At 40.5% G+C, this 20,257-nt stretch overlaps 1 protein-coding gene across 6 annotated transcripts in view; it reads right to left on the bottom strand.

Annotated features, from left to right (window-relative positions):
• ANKMY1 (ankyrin repeat and MYND domain containing 1) overlaps positions 1–20,257 on the bottom strand; it is a 283,242-nt gene that overhangs the window by 73,756 nt on the left and 189,229 nt on the right. For all 6 annotated transcript variants that reach the window (XM_033959160.1, XM_033959159.1, XM_033959163.1 and 3 more), the window contains one exon: positions 18,583–18,696. In XM_033959160.1, the coding sequence (XP_033815051.1) occupies positions 18,583–18,696 (114 nt within the window). The remainder of the gene's footprint in view (positions 1–18,582; positions 18,697–20,257) is intronic.

The following is a 20,257-nucleotide window of genomic DNA, read 5'->3' as shown; positions in this document are numbered from 1 at the left end:
TAGCAGAAATTTCAATCAAAGATAGCCCATTTGTGTCTATTTGGAACAACCCCAAACTCCAACACAATGGAAAATCACTTTCATGGAAAAGATGGCAGCGGGCTGGGCTGTGGTTTCCTCATCAAATAATTACTCAGACCTCTATTGTTCCTTTCAATACACTCTGCTCTACATACTTATTACCTCCTTCCACATTTTCTCAATGGCTTTCCCTCACTGAAACAATATCTTCTCAGTCCCTACGATTTGACTTTGAGTCATCCATTCACACTATACGCCATTGGTCTCTACTGGCTATATCGAAGGGCAAAGCAATCTCTTTATTTTACAGCATACTAAGGGACAACTCCTTTATATTTTCTCCTCATTCCATGAAACACTGGGAATCCATACTAACAACCCCTCTTACTGATGTTGACTGGGATCTTTTTTGGTCCTCGACAAATCGTCCTCTCTTATCCTCCAGAGTTTCACAGTCAATGTTCTTCATCATGTGGAATGCGGTATGGACTCCTTTTCGGATGTGGAAAGCCAACCTTAAACAAGACTCTGTATGCTGGAATTGTATGAAGGAGGCCGGAACCCTTGATCATATGCTCTTCCACTGTACTCCAGTTCGCTCCTTCTGGTCTCGCATTTGGGACACTATAAAGAACGTTACTAACTGTTCGGATGAACTTTCCTTGGATATTATAATTCTCAGATCTCAACACCCCTGCTTTGTTCTTTCGAATTGTCCTCCTAAACTTATTGACACTATGTTTGTGACTGCCCTTATGCATATATTAAAGAATTGGAAATCCTCTTCATCATTGGATTATACTTTTTGGTGGAAATCTTTGTGCATGTATCATAAATTTGAATCATATGCTTATGAGAAGAAAAATATTGCTCGACTATCCATGAACATGACACTATGCAACTCGCCTTGGAAATTCTTAGACTCCTATGTTAGTTCTCTTTCATAGACACTCCTGTCTTTCTCTCTTTCTCTTTCTCTCTTTCTTTCTCTTCTTCTCTTTCCTTTCTCTTTTCTCTCCTTCCTTCTTTCTTTACTGTTTTCTTATAAGCAGTCCAAGTACTTTGGATCTCTTAGAAGATTTCAAACCTAATTACAATTGATTGTAGTTACTGCTGTGTTACACTAAGTGTTATTAATTTTGAGATCCCGATGTCGTACATGTATCTGAATGTATATTTGGACTGTATCTTTTCATAAAGCTTAATAAAAAATATTGAACTAAAAAAAAAAAAAAAGAAATGCTTTTGTACACTATGGAAACTAAGGACCATTAAAAAATACTTTGACGCTACATCCTTTAGATTATTGGTGCAGTCCCTGGTCCTATCAATACTGGACTACTGCAATATCGTTTATCTAGGTTCCCAAAGAAAACAGTACAAAAATTAAAAATAGTGCAAAACACTGCAGTTTGCTTGATCTTCGGATTGAGGAAAAATGACCACATTAGCCCCTACTACAGAAGGTTGCACTGGTTGCCAATGGAGGCACGAATAATGTTCAAGTTTGCCTGTATTTGTTTCAAGCATGGCCTGGGGACTAATACCTTCTTACCTATTAACACATTTCGTACTACACTACCCCACACGGCCAACCAGAAACCGTAACATATTTACATACCCAAGGATCACCAGCTGCAAATACAAGTCATTTTTGGACAGGTCCTTCATGTTCCAAGCAAGCAAACAGCAGTCCTGGCTTGGCAATTTCATCAATGGAGCCAGGCTGACCTAAGGTGCCTTTAGGAGAAAAATTAAAACTGTACTGTTTGACAGATTCATCTCCTAAACAGAAGCCTCACTAAACTTCCTAAGTTTATTTTCCCTCTATTTCTTGTGTAATATGTTATTCCCTCATTTTTCACATTCTGCAACTCATTGATTGTCCAGCTTCTATTCCCTGGGTTGCATACATGAGATCCATATTTCTTACTTAAGTTTCATATTTTCCTTTTATCTTTTTCTTGTGTAATAAGTTGTACCCTCACTTCTTGCATTCTGTAATTCACTGATTGTCCAGCCCTCTTCGATGTGAACCGCCTAGAAGTCATCTGACTATGTCTGTATAGAAGAATAAAGTTATTATTATTATTATGTATTAATATTGTGTTCCTAGATATATAGCAAAAATTACTCGGATGTGTGAAAAATCAATACTATAGTGAAACACACTTTCACAAAAAAAAAAACGATGAGCAATGTCATATATAAATGTAGGCAGTACTGCTTCAGTTCAAAGGGGTGTATTTCAGAAAAATGGAGGAAAAGCCTCAGACAAATGCCCTCCCACCACCACAATGGTGGATAAAGGTGGTTGGGTGGTAACCTCACTGGCAAAAACCTCCGTTGCACTCCCTGTTAGAAAACTATAAGCAGGGCTATCTATGCATAATTGATAGAAGAAAAAAGCTTTCAACTTATCTCCGTTGATCGGTACACCGATGGTGGCCAGCGTTTCACTAACTTGCTGCCTCAGGGTGTATCATAGTCCGATCAAACTATGGCCAGAAAAAGAAAATTATATCAATAGACTGGACTTAAGCATAACTTCAAAATCTTAAGAAGCCACAATGACATACCTTTTAAACGGGACGCCGTAACGTGTCTCTTGATCAAAAAGATGGCTACACCATGACTGTACTGGGTTATGAACTCCCGGGAGATGACGTCAAACCCAGAAGTGATTGTGTAATGAAATTGCTGACTGGACAATTAACATGTGGAAAGGTCGATATTATGATTTTAAAAAAATATATGTATATTTTTTTATTTAAATACTCAAAGCAAGAGAGAGCTGAAAAAAGACAAAAGAACAACAAAGAGAAAAACAAAATGTAAAGAAAGCTCAAAAAGAGTTAATAAACTTTTTATGAATTTTTGTATTTTTTTATGTATATGTTTTTAAGGGTTTTCTCTTAACTTTTGTGTTTTTATCTCATATTTTCCATATTTTTAACGAGTTCCAAGAGTGGACTTCATTAAGTTTAAACAAAAAGTGAAAATTCCTAAATGTCTGCTCAATTCAATCCTGCGAGGAGAGACAAACAAAACAAAGACAAAACAAAAATTTAAATTTTAAATTTACGAAAGAGTCAGAAGAAAACGTTCCATTCAAGTTTTAAATTCAGCCCATTCGGTTCCTCGCTGTCCAATTTGTAAATCCATGCTTGTTCAGCCCGCAAAAGTCGCTGTTGTCGGTCAGTGCAGCTGTCATCAATATGGTCGATCACACAACATTGTAAATCTGTAAATAGAAGATCATGCTCCAGAAAGTGTATAACCATAGGGGCTTGAAGTCTATTATTTTGAATACAACTTTTGTGCTCAGTGGCCCGTATTCTAAAAGGGCGAATGGTTTGGCCCACATAAATCTTAGGGCATGGGCAAATAAAAACATAGACCACAAAAGTCGAATTACATGAAGTTGTGTGATTCAGCCTAAATGTCTGACCTGTGTTTGGATGGACAAAAAAATCCAAAAGTTCCCGTGTTATTGAACAAGTGGAACATTTGCCGCATTTAAAGTGGCCAGCGGATTGAACAGTGATTGAACATGGATCTGCAATGTCGGATGGGCTTAAAAGTTCTTTAAAGTTCTTTTGGCGAGAGTATGCCATCCTTAAGTGGGTATCACTGAATGTTGGATGTAGTTCCATCAGTTCCCAATGATGTTTCAGGATTCTTGTGATACTGTTGATATTGGGAGAATATTCTAATATGCATGTGACAATGTTCTCCATAGTCTTATTATCTTTTTCTCTGGGAAGAAATAAGAGATCTCTGTTTATGAACTTATCTCTTTTATAAGCTTTTTTTAGGACAGTTGAAGGATACCCTCTGTTCTTTAAGCGGGTATATAATTGTTTATTTTTAGATTTGTAGTCTGCAGTATCTGAACATAGACGTCGGTATCTGAAGAACTGGGATGTTGGCAGACTCCGTTTCAGTGCTGTGGGGTGATTACTAGAAAAACTAAGAAAGGTGTTCCTATCTGTGTTTTTTCTATGGATTGTTGTGCGAATGGAACTATTTTCTCTAAAGACACTAACATCCAGAAAAGATATAGAATCTGGGTGAAACGCCTTACTGAATTCCACCTTCTGGTGCCTCGAGTTTAACCAACCATGAAATTGATCCAGTTCCTCTCTGGAACCTGTCCAGATGATGAAAATATTGTCAATGAACCGCAGCCACATAAGAACTTTCTCTGAGAAAGGGTTGTTCATAATCCACATGTTCTAAAATTTCTGCATGAAAAGGTTGGCAATGGAGGGGGCCATGGTCGCCCCCATGGCTACCCCCGAGATCTGTTGAAAAAATTTATTTTTAAATCTGAAATAATTTCTTTTCATGGCCAGAGACAAAAATTGTATTATGAGATGAATGGGAACTCTGTTATTACTCATGTTATTTTGAAGAAATTCTTCCACTATAACAATAGCTTCATCCTGGGGGATAATGGTGTATAAAGATTTCACATCAAACGTGACAAAAAAAGTTATTTCATCTGCATTTGTAATTTCCAAAAGTTTTGTTAAAAATTGTGAGGAGTCACGTAAGTATGAGAATCCTTTAGTTACTATAGGTCGAAGAAACACATCAACAAAAGAGGACAGGGGTTCAAGAATAGACCCATTGCTCGATACAATGGGTTGCCCTGGGGGATTTTCTAGGTCCTTATGGATCTTAGGCAAGGCATAAAATACAGGGATCCTGGGGTTAGTCACATTAAGATATTCATATTCTTTTCTGGTCAAAAAACCCCTTTCTAAGGCTGAAGATGTCAGAGATTGTATTTCAGAGGCTAGATAAGGGGTGGGGTCTGTATCTAGCTCTCTATAATCTGTGGGTACATTTAGTAACCTAAACACTTCAGCCTTATATTTGACCATATCTAGGACAACAATGCCTCCCCCTTTGTCAGCTCTACAAATTCTAATCTGTCGATTGGTTCTAAGTTGTTTTAAAGCTATGAATTCATCACGTGACAGATTATATGGTTGATATCTTTTCCTTCTTCTGTTGGTGAATTTCTTCACATCTCTAATGACTAATTTCTTGTACAACATCAGATGGGGACTAGGAGATGTCGGAGGAGTCCAGGTAGATTTTCTGCTAATGACAGAGTCGTCGGTGCTACTGAAGGAATGTTCAGAAAAATATTCTTTAAGATGGAGCTTTCTAAAGAACTTCTCTATGTCGATTCTTAATTTAAATGTCTGTAGAGGTTGGACTGGAACGAATGTGAGACCGCGGGACAACACTGAAATCTCTGTTTGACTTAAAGTGTAGGAAGAGAGATTAAATACTACTTGTTCTTTGTCCTGCTCGATTTGTCTCGTTGTGCTCGTGTAATTGGTTGTTTTGTGGTCCGTCCCCTTTGTTTTCCTTTTGCTCTGTTCTGGCCTGTTCCTCCGGTATTGTCCTGTTCTAAAAAATCCTCCTCTGAGTTGGATACCGATCCCCCCTCTGACGGATCTGACGATTCGAATTCTCTTCGTTTTTGTTTTGGTGGATTTGTTAACCAGGGGTATACTCTCTTCTTAGCGTAGTCTTCTTCGTCTCTCTTAAATTTTTTAATTTTGTTCTTTTGAAGATTTGTCCTGAAAGAATCGATCTTTTTCTGTGTGTCAGCTAATTCTTTGTCAAATGTATCGGTATCTAGATTACTTTTCAGTTCACCAAGTTTCGTGTCAAGATCAAATTGTATGGTTTCTGTGGTTACTCTAGTTTTCTCAATAATAAGCACCATAAGATCTAATGAGCATTTATTAAGGATCCCTGCCCACTGTGTGAGAAACGTAGGATCTTCAGTAAATAAAGTGGGTGCTTTTGCGATCCTTAAGCCTCTGGGAATAAATTATTTTTTGCAATATTCTAGCAAAGTAGCCCCATGCAAAGTGGCTCTCACCAATTTTTTTGCTAGATTCATATATTCTACCCAAGTGGCATTAACACTCAGAGTTTCTGGGAGCTGAAACACAGAAGGTCTTTGTAATAAATCTGATACAAAATCTGTAGTAAAGCCAAACCCAGTTTGCCAGGCATGGGAGGCCATTTATCCTGTTTCCTAGATATATAGCAAAAATTACTCGGATGTGTGAAACATCAATACTATAGTGAAACACACTTTCACAAAAGAAAAACGATGAGCAATGTCATATATAAATGTAGGCAGTACTGCTTCAGTTCAAAGGGGTGTTTTTCAGAAAAATGGAGGAAAAGCCTCAGACAAATGCCCTCCCACCACCACAATGGTGGATAAAGGTGGTTGGGTGGTAACCTCACTGGCAAAAACCTCCATTGCACTCCCTGTTAGAAAACTATAAGCAGGGCTGTCTATGCATAATTGATAGATGAAAAAAGCTTTCAACTTATCTCCGTTGATCGGTACATCGACGGTGGCCAGCGTTTCACTAACTTGCTGCCTCAGGGTGTATCATAGTCCGATCAAACTATGGCCAGAAAAAGAAAATTATATCAATAGACTGGACTTAAGCATAACTTCAAAATCTTAAGAAGCCACTATGACAAACCTTTTAAACGGGACGCCGTAACGTGTCTCCTGATCAAAAAGATGGCTACACCATGACTGTACTGGGTTATGAACTCCCGGGAGATGACGTCAAACCCCGGAAGTGATTGTGTAATGAAATTGCTGACTGGACAATTAACATGTGGAAAGGTCGATATTATGGTTTTAAAAAAATATATGTATATTTTTTTATTTAAATACTCAAAGCAAGAGAGAGCTGAAAAAAGACAAAAGAACAACAAAGAGAAAAACAAAATGTAAAGAAAGCTCAAAAAGAGTTAATAAACTTTTTATGAATTTTTGTATTTTTTATGTATATGTTTTTAAGGGTTTTCTCTTAACTTTTGTGTTTTTTATCTCATATTTTCCATATTTTTAACGAGTTCCAAGAGTGGACTTCATTAAGTTTAAACAAAAAGTGAAAATTCCTAAATGTCTGCTCAATTCAATCCTGCGAGGAGAGACAAACAAAACAAAGACAAAACAAAAATTTAAATTTTAAATTTACGAAAGAGTCAGAAGAAAACGTTCCATTCAAGTTTTAAATTCAGCCCATTTGGATCCTCGCTGTCCAATTTGTAAATCCATGCTTGTTCAGCCCGCAAAAGTCGCTGTTGTCGGTCAGTGCAGCTGTCATCAATATGGTCGATCACACAACATTGTAAATCTGTAAATAGATAATCATGCTCCAGACAGTGTATAACCATAGGGGCTTGAAGTCTATTATTTCGAATGCAACTTTTGTGCTCAGTATTCTAAAAGGGCGAATGGTTTGGCCCACATAAATCTTAGGGCATGGGCAAATAAAAACATAGACCACAAAAGTCGAATTACATGAAGTTGTGTGTTTCAGCCTAAATGTCTGACCTGCTTATAGTTTTCTAACAGGGAGTGCAACGGAGGTTTTTGACCAATGAGGTTACCACCCAACCACCTTTATCCACCATTGTGGTGGTGGGAGGGCATTTGTCTGAGGCTTTTCCTTCATTTTTCTGAAATACCCCTTTGAACTGAAGCAGGACTGCCTACATTTATATATGACATTGCTCATTGTTTTTCTTTTGTGAAAGTGTGTTTCACTTTAATATTGTGTTCCTACCATTCCTATTTCTTTGCACACATAGTACCTGTATCGTGTTCTATGTTCATCTTGGATATACTGACTTCTTGATTAGTCTTGTTAACTATGTTTTTTTCTATCATATTCTCTACAATTCTGGGTATTTCTACTGCATTTTTCCTATCATGATCCTTACTATTACTATTTATTATTTCTATAGCGCTGAAAGGCGTACTCAGCGCTGTACTTTTTAACATGCAATAGACAGTCCCTGCTCAGAGGAGCTTACAATCTAATTTAAGAACATAAGAATTGCCGCTGCTGGGTCAGACCAATGGTCCATCGTGTCCAGCAGTCCGCTCCTGCGGCGGCCCCCAGGTCATAGACCAGAGCCCTACCTATGTACGTTACGGTTCATCAGGAACTTGTCTAACTTTGTCTTGAATCCCTGGAGGGTGTTTTCCCCTATAATAGACTCTGGAAGCGCGTTCCAGTTCACCACCCTCTGGATGAAGAAGAACTTCCTTATGTTTGTACGGAATCTATCCCCTTATAACTTTAGAGAATGCCCTCTCATTCTCCCTACCTTGGATAGGGTGAACAACCTGTCTTTATCTACTAAGTCTATTCCCTTCAGTATCTTGAATGTTTCTATCATGCCCCCTCTCAGACTCCTCTTTTCAAGGAAAAAGAGGCCTAGCTTCTCTAATCTCTCGCTATACGACAACTCCTCCAGCCCCTTTACCATTTTAGACAGGACATTATGGTGGAGATTATGGTCAAGGAAATGATACAGTGGGTATAGGTATCTGACAGCAGTGAGTGGGAGTTGAGTTGAAGGCAGTTTCAAAAAAGTGGGACTTTAGCTTAGATTTGAACACTGCTTAGGATGGAGCACGACGTATTGATTCGGATAGCATGTTCTAGGCATAAGGTGCCACAAGAAAGAAGGGACGGAGTCTGGAGTTGGAGGTGGAAGAGAAGGGTACAGATAAAATGGCCTTGACTAATAAGCGGAGATCACGGGGGGGGGGGGGGAGCATAGGGGGAGATAAGTGAGGAGAGATATTGGGGGGCTTCAGATCAAGTGCACTTGTAAGTCAGCAAGAGGAGTTTAAACTGTATTCGGAAATGGACGAGAGCCAATGAGGTGACTTGAGGAGAGGGGTAATGTGAGAATAGCGTCTCTCACAGAATATGAGTTGTGCAGCAGAATTTTGAATGGATTGAAGAGGCAAGAGACGGGTGCTTGGGAGGTCTGAGAGAAGTACATTGCAGTAGTCTAAGCATGAGGTGACAACAGCGTGGACAAGGGTTTTGGTAGTGTGTTCAGAGAGAAGAAGAAGGATTTTGGTGATATTATAGAGGAGAAAGCAACAGGATTTGACGGTTTGTTGGATCTGAGCAGAGGAGAGAGAGGAGTCAAGGATCATCCCAAGGTTGCAAGCTGATGAGACAGTTAGGAGGATAGTGTTATTCACAGAAATAGAGAACGGCAAGAGGGGGAGGTGGGTTTAGGCAGAAAGACAAGGAGTTCAGTTTTAGCCATATTCAGTTTGAGATGACGGTGAGACATCCAAGCAGCAATGTTGGACAGGCAGGCTGAAATTCAGGCCTGAACTCCTGTAGAGATATCTGCCGTGGAAAGGTAGATCTGGGAGTCGTCGGCATAGGGGTGATATTGAAAACTATGAGATGAGATCAGTGTACCAAGAAAGCGGGTATATATGGAAAAGAGGAGAGGTACCAGGAGAGAGCCTTGGGGAATGCCAATAGACAGCAGGATGGCAGCGGAGAAGGATCCACCGTAACATACGCTGAAGGTACGACGAGAAAGAGAGAGAGAGATAAGAAGAGAACCAGGAGAGAGCGGAACTCTGATATCCCAGCGAGGACAACGTGTCGAGAAGGTGATGATCAACAGTGTCGAAGGCAGCAAACAGATTGAGAAGAATGAGAATAGAGTCCATTGTATTTGGCCTGGAATAGGTCATTAGAGACTTTAGCAAGGGCAGTTTCTGTAGAGTGGAGAGGGCGAAAACCCGATTGAAGCAGGTCAATAATATGATGAGAAGAAAGGCAGTCCAGGCAATGGCAGTGAACAGCACGTTCGAGTACTTTGGATAGGAAGGAGAGGAGGGAGATAGGGCAGTAGTTGGAGGGGGATGTAGGGTCTAGTGAGGGCTTTTTGAGGAGGGGTGTAACTATGGAATGTTTGATGACATCAGGAACTGTAGCAGTGGAGAGCGAAAGGTAAAGGATGTGACAGATGGGAGGGATTACAGCGAGAGTGATGGTTCTGAGTAAGAAGGTAGGAATCGGATCAGAGAAACAGATGTTGGGTTTGGAGGAGGATAGAAGGTGAGCAGTTTCCTCTTCTGTAACTTCAAAAAAGGAAGAAAGGGTTGTAAGGGTTGTTGAAGGGAGGTTGTCAGAGCGGACAGTTGGAAGGGGTGGCGAGGAGGTGACATTGAGAATTCAAGGTGGATCTTGTCGCAGAAGAACTCTGCCATCATCTGGGGGGGGAAGAGTGAAGAGGGGATAGGAGGCAGGGGCACTTTGAGTAAAGAGTTGAGCGTGGCAAAAAGACGGCGAGGGTTAGCACTAAGAGAGTTAGTTAAATGGTTGTAGTAGCCCTGTTTGGTAAGCGATAAGGTAGATAGGAAGGACATCAGCATGAACTTGAAATGAATGAAGTCAGCATGCGTGCGGGATTTAAGCCAAAGATGTTCAGCAGCTCAAGCACAGGAGCGCAGGTAATGTATTTTGGGGGTCACCAAGGGTTGGGGTTTGGCATATCTTACAGGATGGGAAACAGGAGAGGCAAAGGTATCGATAGAAAATGAGAGAATGGAGTTATAGGAGAGGATAACTTCATTGGTAGACTCGTTTGACATAGTAGTCGAAAGGAGAGATGAGACAGTGGTAGAGCATGGATCAGGGTCAATAGCCTGAAGATTCCTAAATATATGGGAAGTGGTCGGTCGGGGTTGGGGATGAGGGTGATTTGTGAAGGTTAACAGCTGATGGTTGGAGATGGTAAGATTTGAGGTACAGAATTCGGTGATAGAGCAGTTGGAGGAGAGGACGAGGTCAAGGCAGTAGCCTTTTTTTGTGAGTAGGGGTGGTGGAGCATATCTGGAGGTCATATGAGAATGTTAGAGCAAGAAACCTGGACCTTATGGTGACTAATCAACTATCTCCTCTATGTTGGCTTAATTGCAAAAGTAGTCTATGAAAAGGATGGTCTTTATCCCTTTCTTGAACTTTCCAGTGTTCTCTTCAAATTTTAGTTCTTTCAGAATAGTGTTCCACCACCTTGGAGCCATCACTGAGAACATTCTTTTCTTGACACTTTTGTATTTGATGTTTCTGAAGGAGGGAATTTCAAGCAAGTGATTTTGGCTCAAGCGTAGTGCATGTGATGATATGTGGCGATGTAGTCTGGCCGTTAGGTATTGTGGTTTAGAGAGATGGATGATTTTGTGCTCAGTAACAAGATCTTGAATTTCACCCTGCTTTCAATCAGGAGCCAGTGTAGCTCTTTAAGTAGTGGGGTGGTTCTTGTTTGCCTCGATTTTCCCAACAGAAATCTTGCTGCTCTGTTTTGTACCATTTGAATCTTCTTAATCATGTACTTAGGAGTGCCCAGCAGGATTGTGTTGCAGTAGTCAAAGATTGAGAGTACCAGGGTTATTATTATGTTGGACATTGCTTAATGGGTGAGGTAGGGTTTAAGTCCTCTGACTCAGTAGAGTTTTCCATGATGGATTGTATCTGTATTGTAATGTCTAGGTTTGGATTCAGCCATACTCCTAGGTTTCTCACCCCATCCATGGAACATTTTATAGTGTTACCATTCAATGTCAGTTGGTATTTGGGGCTATTTCTTCCCCATTTGTTAATTAGCATTAGTTCTGTTTTTTTCTTTAGCTAGAGGTTCATTTGTTTGGAACCATCCAAAGATGTTTTCTAGGCCTGCCTTGATCCATCCGATCAAAGGATATGAGGAATTTGACTGATCTGACTGATGCTATGATTGACCAAACTGCCTCTGTGTGGAAATGCTTGACCCACAGAGATCTATTGACTAACTTGAGTTGAGAACTAGTCTGAAGGAACCCCTTTCCTGGGAACCATGAAATACATGTATTAGCAACTGCATCCCCTCTTGAGCATGGGCACCAGAATCACTGCCTCTAGGCCCTACAAGGAGCAGTGTATCCAGAATCACTTGTCATTTTATAGACTTGCACAGTCTGGGATGCATGGGAGGATTTGGAAGTCCAAGCGGACTGAAAGGTTGCTTCTGCTGATACCTTGGACTTTGGAAGGATGGCACATGCTCTGGCCTATACCTCTTGGAATCTCTGAAGCTTGGCTGTGACTGACTACCCCAAAAAGCTCCCTTAGGTTTATCTTTGGGAAGCCTCTGTGACTTGGAATCACGGAAATCCTTCATAAGCTTCTCCAGATCCTCTCTAAAGAGGAGCATTCCTCAAAAGGGAAGCTTAGTAGGCCTCTGATTAGAAGTGGCATCTGCTGCCCAGTGACACAGCCAAAGTAATTGCAACTGCCAAAGTCATCTGCTTGGCCAATGCCCATACCAAATCATACAATACATTAAAAGATGAGAAAATGGGCTAAAGTTAGTTTTTGCTTACAATAGTCACATTCATTCATCAACTGGATATTACCCATTCTTTATACTTTTTGGGGAAAGCCTCAAGACTACCTTGGGATTTACATACAAATACCACAGAAGTAGAAACAGAATCTTTGGCTGACTGGGTGCAGGAGCAAACAAAGAATTTACAGTTGGCTTGTAAAATCACAGAACAAACATCATATCAGTCTGGAGAAGCACAAAAACAAGGTTTTGATTGGAAGAAAAGAAGAATGATGATTGGTTTGGGACATAGAGTGTTGTTGCACAAGTACCGCAGAGGCAGGTACAAAATCCAGAATGCCTGAGAATCTACCCCTTACATTGTGGTTGATGTTTTCACATCAACTGCTCTCTTGCCCCCCTATCTACAAAGACTGTTTCCTACTCCCATAAGGGCCCCTGGTATAGTGCTGCCCGATTCAGGAAAAAATATTTAAATTCAGCCTATTGAATCGATTTTTCGATTTGATTTTCCTGTCCAGCTGGTTGTTTTTTTCAAACATCCTGGTGGGTTTATTTTATAGTCTCTCACCGACTCCACCCTCTTTACCCTCTCCCACCCACACTGGCACTGTGGTGTAAACAAAATAAACAAACAAAAAAAGACTTTTCCTCTGTTAAATCCTAGCTCACGTTCACGGTCTAATACCAGCTCTGGCAGGATACACATTTCAAATCTGACACATTGTAATCACAAAACAGAAAATAAAATTATTTTTTCTACCTTTTGTTGTCTGGTCATATTCAAATCATTTTGATCCCAGGCTCTGCGACAAACGTCTTCTGATAAGTCACTTCACAGGGTCTCTTGCCCATTTTTCGTTTTCTTCTTTCTCCATGCTAACCATCCATCTTCCATCTCTGTCCTCCCCTTCTGTTTCCTTTCCCTCCCCCGGAGGTCTGGCATCTTTCCTTTTTTTCATCTCTATTCCCTTAGCTGCAGTGATGGATCCCATCATCCCTAGATCCACCATCTCTCCTTTTTTCAACTACCCTTTCATCTAGTATCTCTCCCTCCTTCCCCAACAGCTCTTCCTTCTATTTATAACTACCCTCCTATCCAGTATCTCTACCCCCCAACACACCATCCCTTGTGTCCAACTTCTCTCCCTTTCTATTCCTTCCCTCCCTAAATCCCATTGTCCATCATCTCTCTCTCTTCTGTTTTTAGATCCATTATTTCTTCTATTCCTCCCCCATCTCCCCTATCCATGATCTCCCCCAAGTTCATCGCTCCCTCCCTGTCAATCTCCCCTCTCCATGATCTCCCCATCTATCTCCCCCCACCATCCATCTTCCCCCCTCCACCAAGTTCATATCTCCCATCCATCTTCTCCCCATCTCTCCTTCTGCAGTCCACCAACACCCCAAGTCCATTTTCCCTCTGCCCCATCTACCTTTATTTTCACGTTACAACATGTTGCCAGTGGCAATGGTAATTTAGCGATGCACTCCTGCCACCACTCCTTGCATCTTCTCTCCACTGCGGCCCACCCTCAGTGAAAGTTTCCTGTTTCTGGTTGGGCGGCCAAATGGAGGGAAGACGCCCGGAGTAGCAGCAGGGTAGTGAATCGCATTCGCTACCGCCACTTTTGCTTAGCTGGCGAGGAGAGGAGAAATACTTCCGGCCAGGGAGGAAAGAGTCTTGCCGACGCAGATCTGCACACAGAGACCCGTTCGGGCTTTCCCTCTGCCACCCGAGTCCTTGCTTCTGATGTAACTTCCAGTTTCGCAAAACTGGAAGTTACATTAGAAACAAGGACTCCAGTAGCAGAGGGAAAGCCCGAATGGGTCTCTAGCAAGGAGGCCAACGAATCGGTAAGTTTGATTTTTTGCTAAAACAAATTGATTCAAATCTATTCACCCGAAGTGAATCAGTGAATCAATTCAAATCGCGAATCGAGCAGCACTACCCTGATACCTTCCTTACCACAGAGAACTGAAGCAGAAATGCCGAGTATTGGAGTGGAAATGAAAAAAAATCTAAATCTCCTGTGAATAGACAGTCTTGGAGAAATAGTTTTAGGTTCTATAATACAGTACTGAAAAAAACTAGAAAAAAATTTTATGGTGATAAAATTATCAGATCCAACAATCAAAGCAGTACTTTATTTAACATATGGCACTCCTTAACTTCTAGCAATGATTTGTCCATACATCCTTCCTCCCCAGTAGCGGAAGATCTAGCAAAAATTTTTAACAATAAGGTTGCTATTATAAGAAACTCTTTTCCATCATTGGTTTCTTACAACTCTCTGGTATCCAGCGACACTAATCCTATCCCAGTAGACAGATCCTGGACTACCTTCGAGTTTGTATCTGAGGCTCATGTTTCAAAACTGTGTCACAAATTAAGGTTTTGTAAATGTGTCTTAGATCCATTTCCCTCATACCTATATGAGAAAATTCCCACTCAGGCTATTTCATCGCTCACCAGATTTATAAACTCCGCTTTACTGTCAGGTCTATTTTCTGAGGAGACCCCATAGACATCATATACCTGGATTTCCAAAAAGCCTTTGACAAGGTGCCTCATGAACGTCTACTCCGGAAACTGAAGAACCATGGAGTGGACGAAGACGTACATAGATGGATCAGAAACTGATTGGCGGGTAGGAAACAGAGGGTAGGGGTGAAGGGCCACTACTCAGACTGGAGGATGGTCACGAGTGGTGTTCCGCAGGGCTCGGTGCTCGGGCCGTTGCTATTTAATATATTCATAAATGATCTAGAAACAGGGACGAAGTGTGAGATAATAAAATTCACGGACGACACCAAATTATTTAGTGGAGCTAGGATTAAGGAGGACTGCGAAGAATTGCAGAGGGATTTGAACAAACTAGGGGAATGGGCGACGAGATGGCAGATGAAGTTCAACATTGAAAAATGTACAGTATTACATGTGGGAAGCAGAAACCCGAGATACAACTATACGATGGGAGGGATGTTATTGAATGAGAGTACACAAGAAAGGGACTTGGGGGTAATGGTAGACATGACAATGAAGCCGACGGCACAGTGCGCAGCGGCCGCTAAGAAGGCAAATAGAATGCTAGGCATAATCAAGAAGGGTATTACAACCAGAACGAAAGAAGTTATCCTGCCGTTGTATTGTGCGATGGTGCGTCCGCATCTGGAGTACTGCATCCAATATTGGTCGCCGTACCTTAAGAAGGATATGGCATTACTCGAAAGGGTTCAGAGGAGAGTGACACATCTGATAAAAGGGATGGAAAACCTTTCATACGCTGAGAGATTGGAGAATCTGGGTCTTTTTCCCCGGAGAAGAGGAGACTCAGAGGGGATATGATAGAAACTTACAAGATCATGAAGGACATAGAGAGAATAGAGAAGGACCAATTTTTCAAACTTTCAAAGAATAAAAGAACAAGAGGGCATTCGGAAAAGTTGAAAGGAGACAGATTCAAAACAAATGCCAGGAAGTTCTTCTTTACCCAACGTGTGGTGGACACCTGTAATGCGCTTCCAGAGGATGTAATAGGGCAGAGCACGGTACTGGAGTTTAAGAAAGGATTGGACAACTTCCTGCTGAAAAGGGAATAGAGGGGTACAGATAGAGGATTACTGCACAGGTCCAGGACCTGTTGGGCCGCCGTGTGCGCGGACTGCTGGGCACGATGGACCTCGGGTTTGACTCAGCGGAGGCACTGCTTATGTTCTTATGTTCTTATATTACTCTGAAACGCAGCTCCTGATTGGTGAGGCCCAACTTTAGTACAGGAAGAGGTGGTCGGCGCATACTGCGAGTGATTTCCTTCACTCATCGGCGCACCGACTGCCCTCTCCTGCCTCTCCGGCTGCCCTCTCCTGTCTCCCCTGCTGAAAACCGTATTCGAGGTTTTTCAATATTTGTGGGAAGTTCCTGTAACGGAACCTCCAAAAATATCGGGGGAGTACTGTACATTAAAATCATATTAGATTAGGTTCATATGATTAGGTTCATAAAGATACATAAAAATCAGATTAGATTAGGTTCATATGAGAAACATCTTTGGGCATGGAATTGTCCACATGCACAAATGTACACCCTATTCTATTAAGTTGGTCATCCAAAATTTATGTGCTTCCTTTGTGCAAACACATGTGTCTTAATGAGGGCTTATTAGTCAAATTTTGGCTTATCAGGCTGCTCTTTGGGTTAAGAGCTTTGGTAAGTTGATTTCCATTTCCTATTCTTATATTAACTTCAGGAATTATTAAAAACCTATCTTTTTAAGAAGAACTTTTAGCAACTTAACTGTCAAAATTCTTCATTTTTTTCTTTAGAAAACTTCTTATTATAGAATTGTCATATCACTGCTTATGTGCAGTCTTCTTTATTTGTAAACCGCACAAAGCTGTGAGGATGTAGTGGTATTTGAGTACTGTTATGTTAAATAATCATCTCAGCACCCACGTATATCCAAGTTCCATAACATGGCTGAGAGGTGATCAGTAGGGCTGAAGCGGAGCTGAGACATCTGATGAGGGAGGTGTGCGCTCACTATGATGCCCTTTATGGGGCTGCCAATGCTATAGTCAGGCCACCCAAAATGTTGTTCTATGGCATTGAATCTGCCAAGGAGTTATATGCAGGCTAAAATCCAAAAGAAAGGAAGCTTTCACCTTCATATGGGCTAGAATGGTTTGCCCCCTCTAAGTGGTGGCCTCCAGATCTTCCTCCAACTGATGGCAGAGGTATACAATTGTCTACCTAATAAATTAAAGCCTGCACAAATATTGGTCCTCAGTCAGGTCCCTGAATTGTAATCAAGGCCTGCACACCCTCTATGCATGGCCTTTCCTTCTCCTCTGTTGTCTTGTGTCTGACAGGTCAATAGCCACAGCAGCAACTGCTCACATCCATTCATTATGTTTCTCTCAACAAATATAGTACAGAGGTTAGGTGTGAGGGGGAGATAGATGATACCAGAAGTGATATAGGCTAAATGGAGTTGAGTAGATCAATCTGGGGCTCTCCAGGGCAAGATGAGGGCAGAAAGGTCCTAAATCATGAAAAAGGAAGAGCCTCAGAACTAACTAAATGCCAACAAATAGCACAACACTCCGGCAAACTTTTCAGGGCCAACCTTAACCATCACCCCCCCTAATGTTTCTAGCAATGCAGAATAGGGCATGAGTTTTTGTCATCCAGTTGCATGCCCTTTACTGAATACCAACTGGGCACATGGATGTCAAGCATGTTCAGTGCCTGTCCAATTCCTACCCCTTCAAGGTCCCCTTTCTGTACATCTATGTGCCATGCCACACTCACAACCTCTTTTTAGGCACTGAAAGGCTGCTTCTGTCTCCAATTTGGGCATCTAACCTCCTAGGATTAGGGTAGAGGGATATGTGCATATAGTCCATACTTTTAAGAAAAGTGTGCACTATATGCAAATCATGCACATTATTAATGACATTCTTTTTGAAAGAAGAAAGAAAAAAGAAAAAAAACCCCAACAGTTTTCTAGCTGACCACTCTTTCACATTTGTACTGCTCATCTGCCTCTTGTGCTCGCCTGGCCACTAGCTTCTTTTTTTCTGTAAGTCAGAGTGCTGAACTGGAGGGTGACACTTTACATAGAGCAACCAGCATGAATGCCTATACATTGTAGCTTGATCCCCAGTGGTAATATCATGATATTATCACTAGAGGTCTTAGCAACCATTTTTAATGGCCCGATTATCAAGGTGGGGGCAAGTGGGCATTTTTCCTCCCCCAGTAGTCTCCAGAGGCTCCCAGTAAACCTAGAGAGTGAGTCCAGGATGGGGGAAGAGCCACAAGAGGGTTTTTCTGTATTGGGGGTTCAATACTGGATATTTACCATGATGCAAAGAGGTAAGGGTGTATGGATCTAGCGAGCATTATCTAGAGATTTCATTTTGAAATCAATATAGACACTTTATAATGCTGAATTTGCATCTGCTGCAGATATGGACATAGACATTGTGCTGGCTGGCCTCTACTTTTCAAAATGTGTTTATAGGCATCCCAGTGGATCATTTAAACATTGCTGTTTCCCCTTCTCCTCAATTCTTTCTCCTGTATGAGAATGGATATGGTGTGAAAACAGGTTGGTTTCACTAGTTCCTTTTTACCTAGAACCAGTTAGTCCTTCTTCCTCCATCACAAGCTTTAACATTATCATATCAGAGAAACCAACTAGAGTCAAAGTTATCTGACAGACTTTAATCAAATACCAAATAGTAAAAGAAGTTTTACTGATGAGACACATGATAATCATTGATTTTTGTGAGCTACCAGGTAGTTAGCCTTCTGCAGCAAATTCATACCTGAAAGTGCTTGTAATATGCATAATCTGTAGCCGTTCCCACTGCTGTTTTTGATTCTTGACGAATAACAATTGGCATGAGTGCATTTGCACCGGCTTTAATTAACATATCAATCTGAAAAGAAGAAAAATATCAAAAGTGCATTCACAGAAATACAGGACAACTTTCAAAAGCATTTTATATGGATAAATAACTATTTATCTAGGCAAAAGAGCTTCTGGAAAATTGTTCATATTTCTCACATGTTTAAAGTATATGGATTGTTAAACAATGTGTATACTTTTACATGCACTTAGTATGGAGGTGGAGGTTAAGATAGGGTAGGGAATGCAAATACATGTATAGTTCATCTTTTCTAAATACCTTCAATTCTTCAAAGCTACACACTATAACACCTAAAACTTAACAAGCTGTTGTTAAAAAGAGAAAGTTATTTTCTTCTTTCTTCATATAGAGACTATAGATCTCAAGTGTCTGTGGTTATTACCATTAGAACTAGTCTAAGTCAATAACCTTCATGCAGACTATCATCAGTCCAATTGTCTCTTGTGATTATATATAAAAACTTTTTATTGATGTCATTCTTTGACTATTTTTAAAGACTTTTTAAAATTATATATATATGTGTGATTGTTACTAAACACCAATTACTGTAATTTTATATGGACCATATATTAGAATAAACTTATTTTCCTTATATTCTAAATAGTACTAAATGGTACTTAGCTTGGGTGTGAATTTCTACTCAGCTATCCGGAAGTGATATTACGACATAAGATCTCCGTTTCGCTCTAACTAAATTGACTTGAGCTTCTTCAAGAAATAAATGTTTTGCGGTTGTAGTCTCTGTAAACAAAAACAGGAAAACAAGAAAAACAATACATATTGCCTTTACCTTAAACCTTATATTTTATTATATGTACTTTATTAAAATGTTCTTCTTTTAACTTTTAAATTTCTTCTTTTTAACAGTTTAAGACGGCCCTAGAGGGCCTCCTATTCACTTCTTTCCTCTTAGTGTAACCTTAAGTTTAATGCATTTCCTTGCATATCTGGCACTAAATTCCTGAGTGCTCCCACACCAATGTCTGACAGAATTCATTATGTCATTATTACATCTGGCACTGACAAAGAACTTTTTTACAGATGGCGCTAATTTATATCTACAAATAAAAGGAGTAGCAATGGGCGCCACTTGCGCCCCCTTCATAGCGTGCCTTTATATGAAGCATTTCGAAGAAACATTTTTAAAAATGAACCAGTGGTCACAGTATGTCAAGGGATGGAAACAATACATTGACAATGTATTTCTGCTATGGCAAGGTACAAGTGATAGTCTCATACAGTTTGTTGACTGGTTAAATTCTAGAGATATTAACATACAATTCACAATGAATCAATCGTAAAACGGCATAAATTTTTAGATACATGGATCAGTAAATCACAAGGTCAATTTGAGTCGAAACTGTATGTGAAACCAACAGAATCAACAAGCTTACTACAATATAGCAGTTGCCACCCAACAGCTCTAAAAGACAGCTTACACTGGCACAATTTTTAAGATTTAGACGGATTTGCACTCATACTGAGGATTTTAAAAGATCAGCAAATAAACTGGCAAAAGATCTTAAAAACAGAGGCTACCCGGAAAAGGTTTTAAAGAAATCTTACCGTA

This window comes from Geotrypetes seraphini, chromosome 9 (assembly GCF_902459505.1).
Source record: "Geotrypetes seraphini chromosome 9, aGeoSer1.1, whole genome shotgun sequence".
Lineage (NCBI taxonomy): Eukaryota > Metazoa > Chordata > Amphibia > Gymnophiona > Dermophiidae > Geotrypetes > Geotrypetes seraphini.
This window is presented reverse-complemented; position numbering and strand designations above follow the sequence as displayed.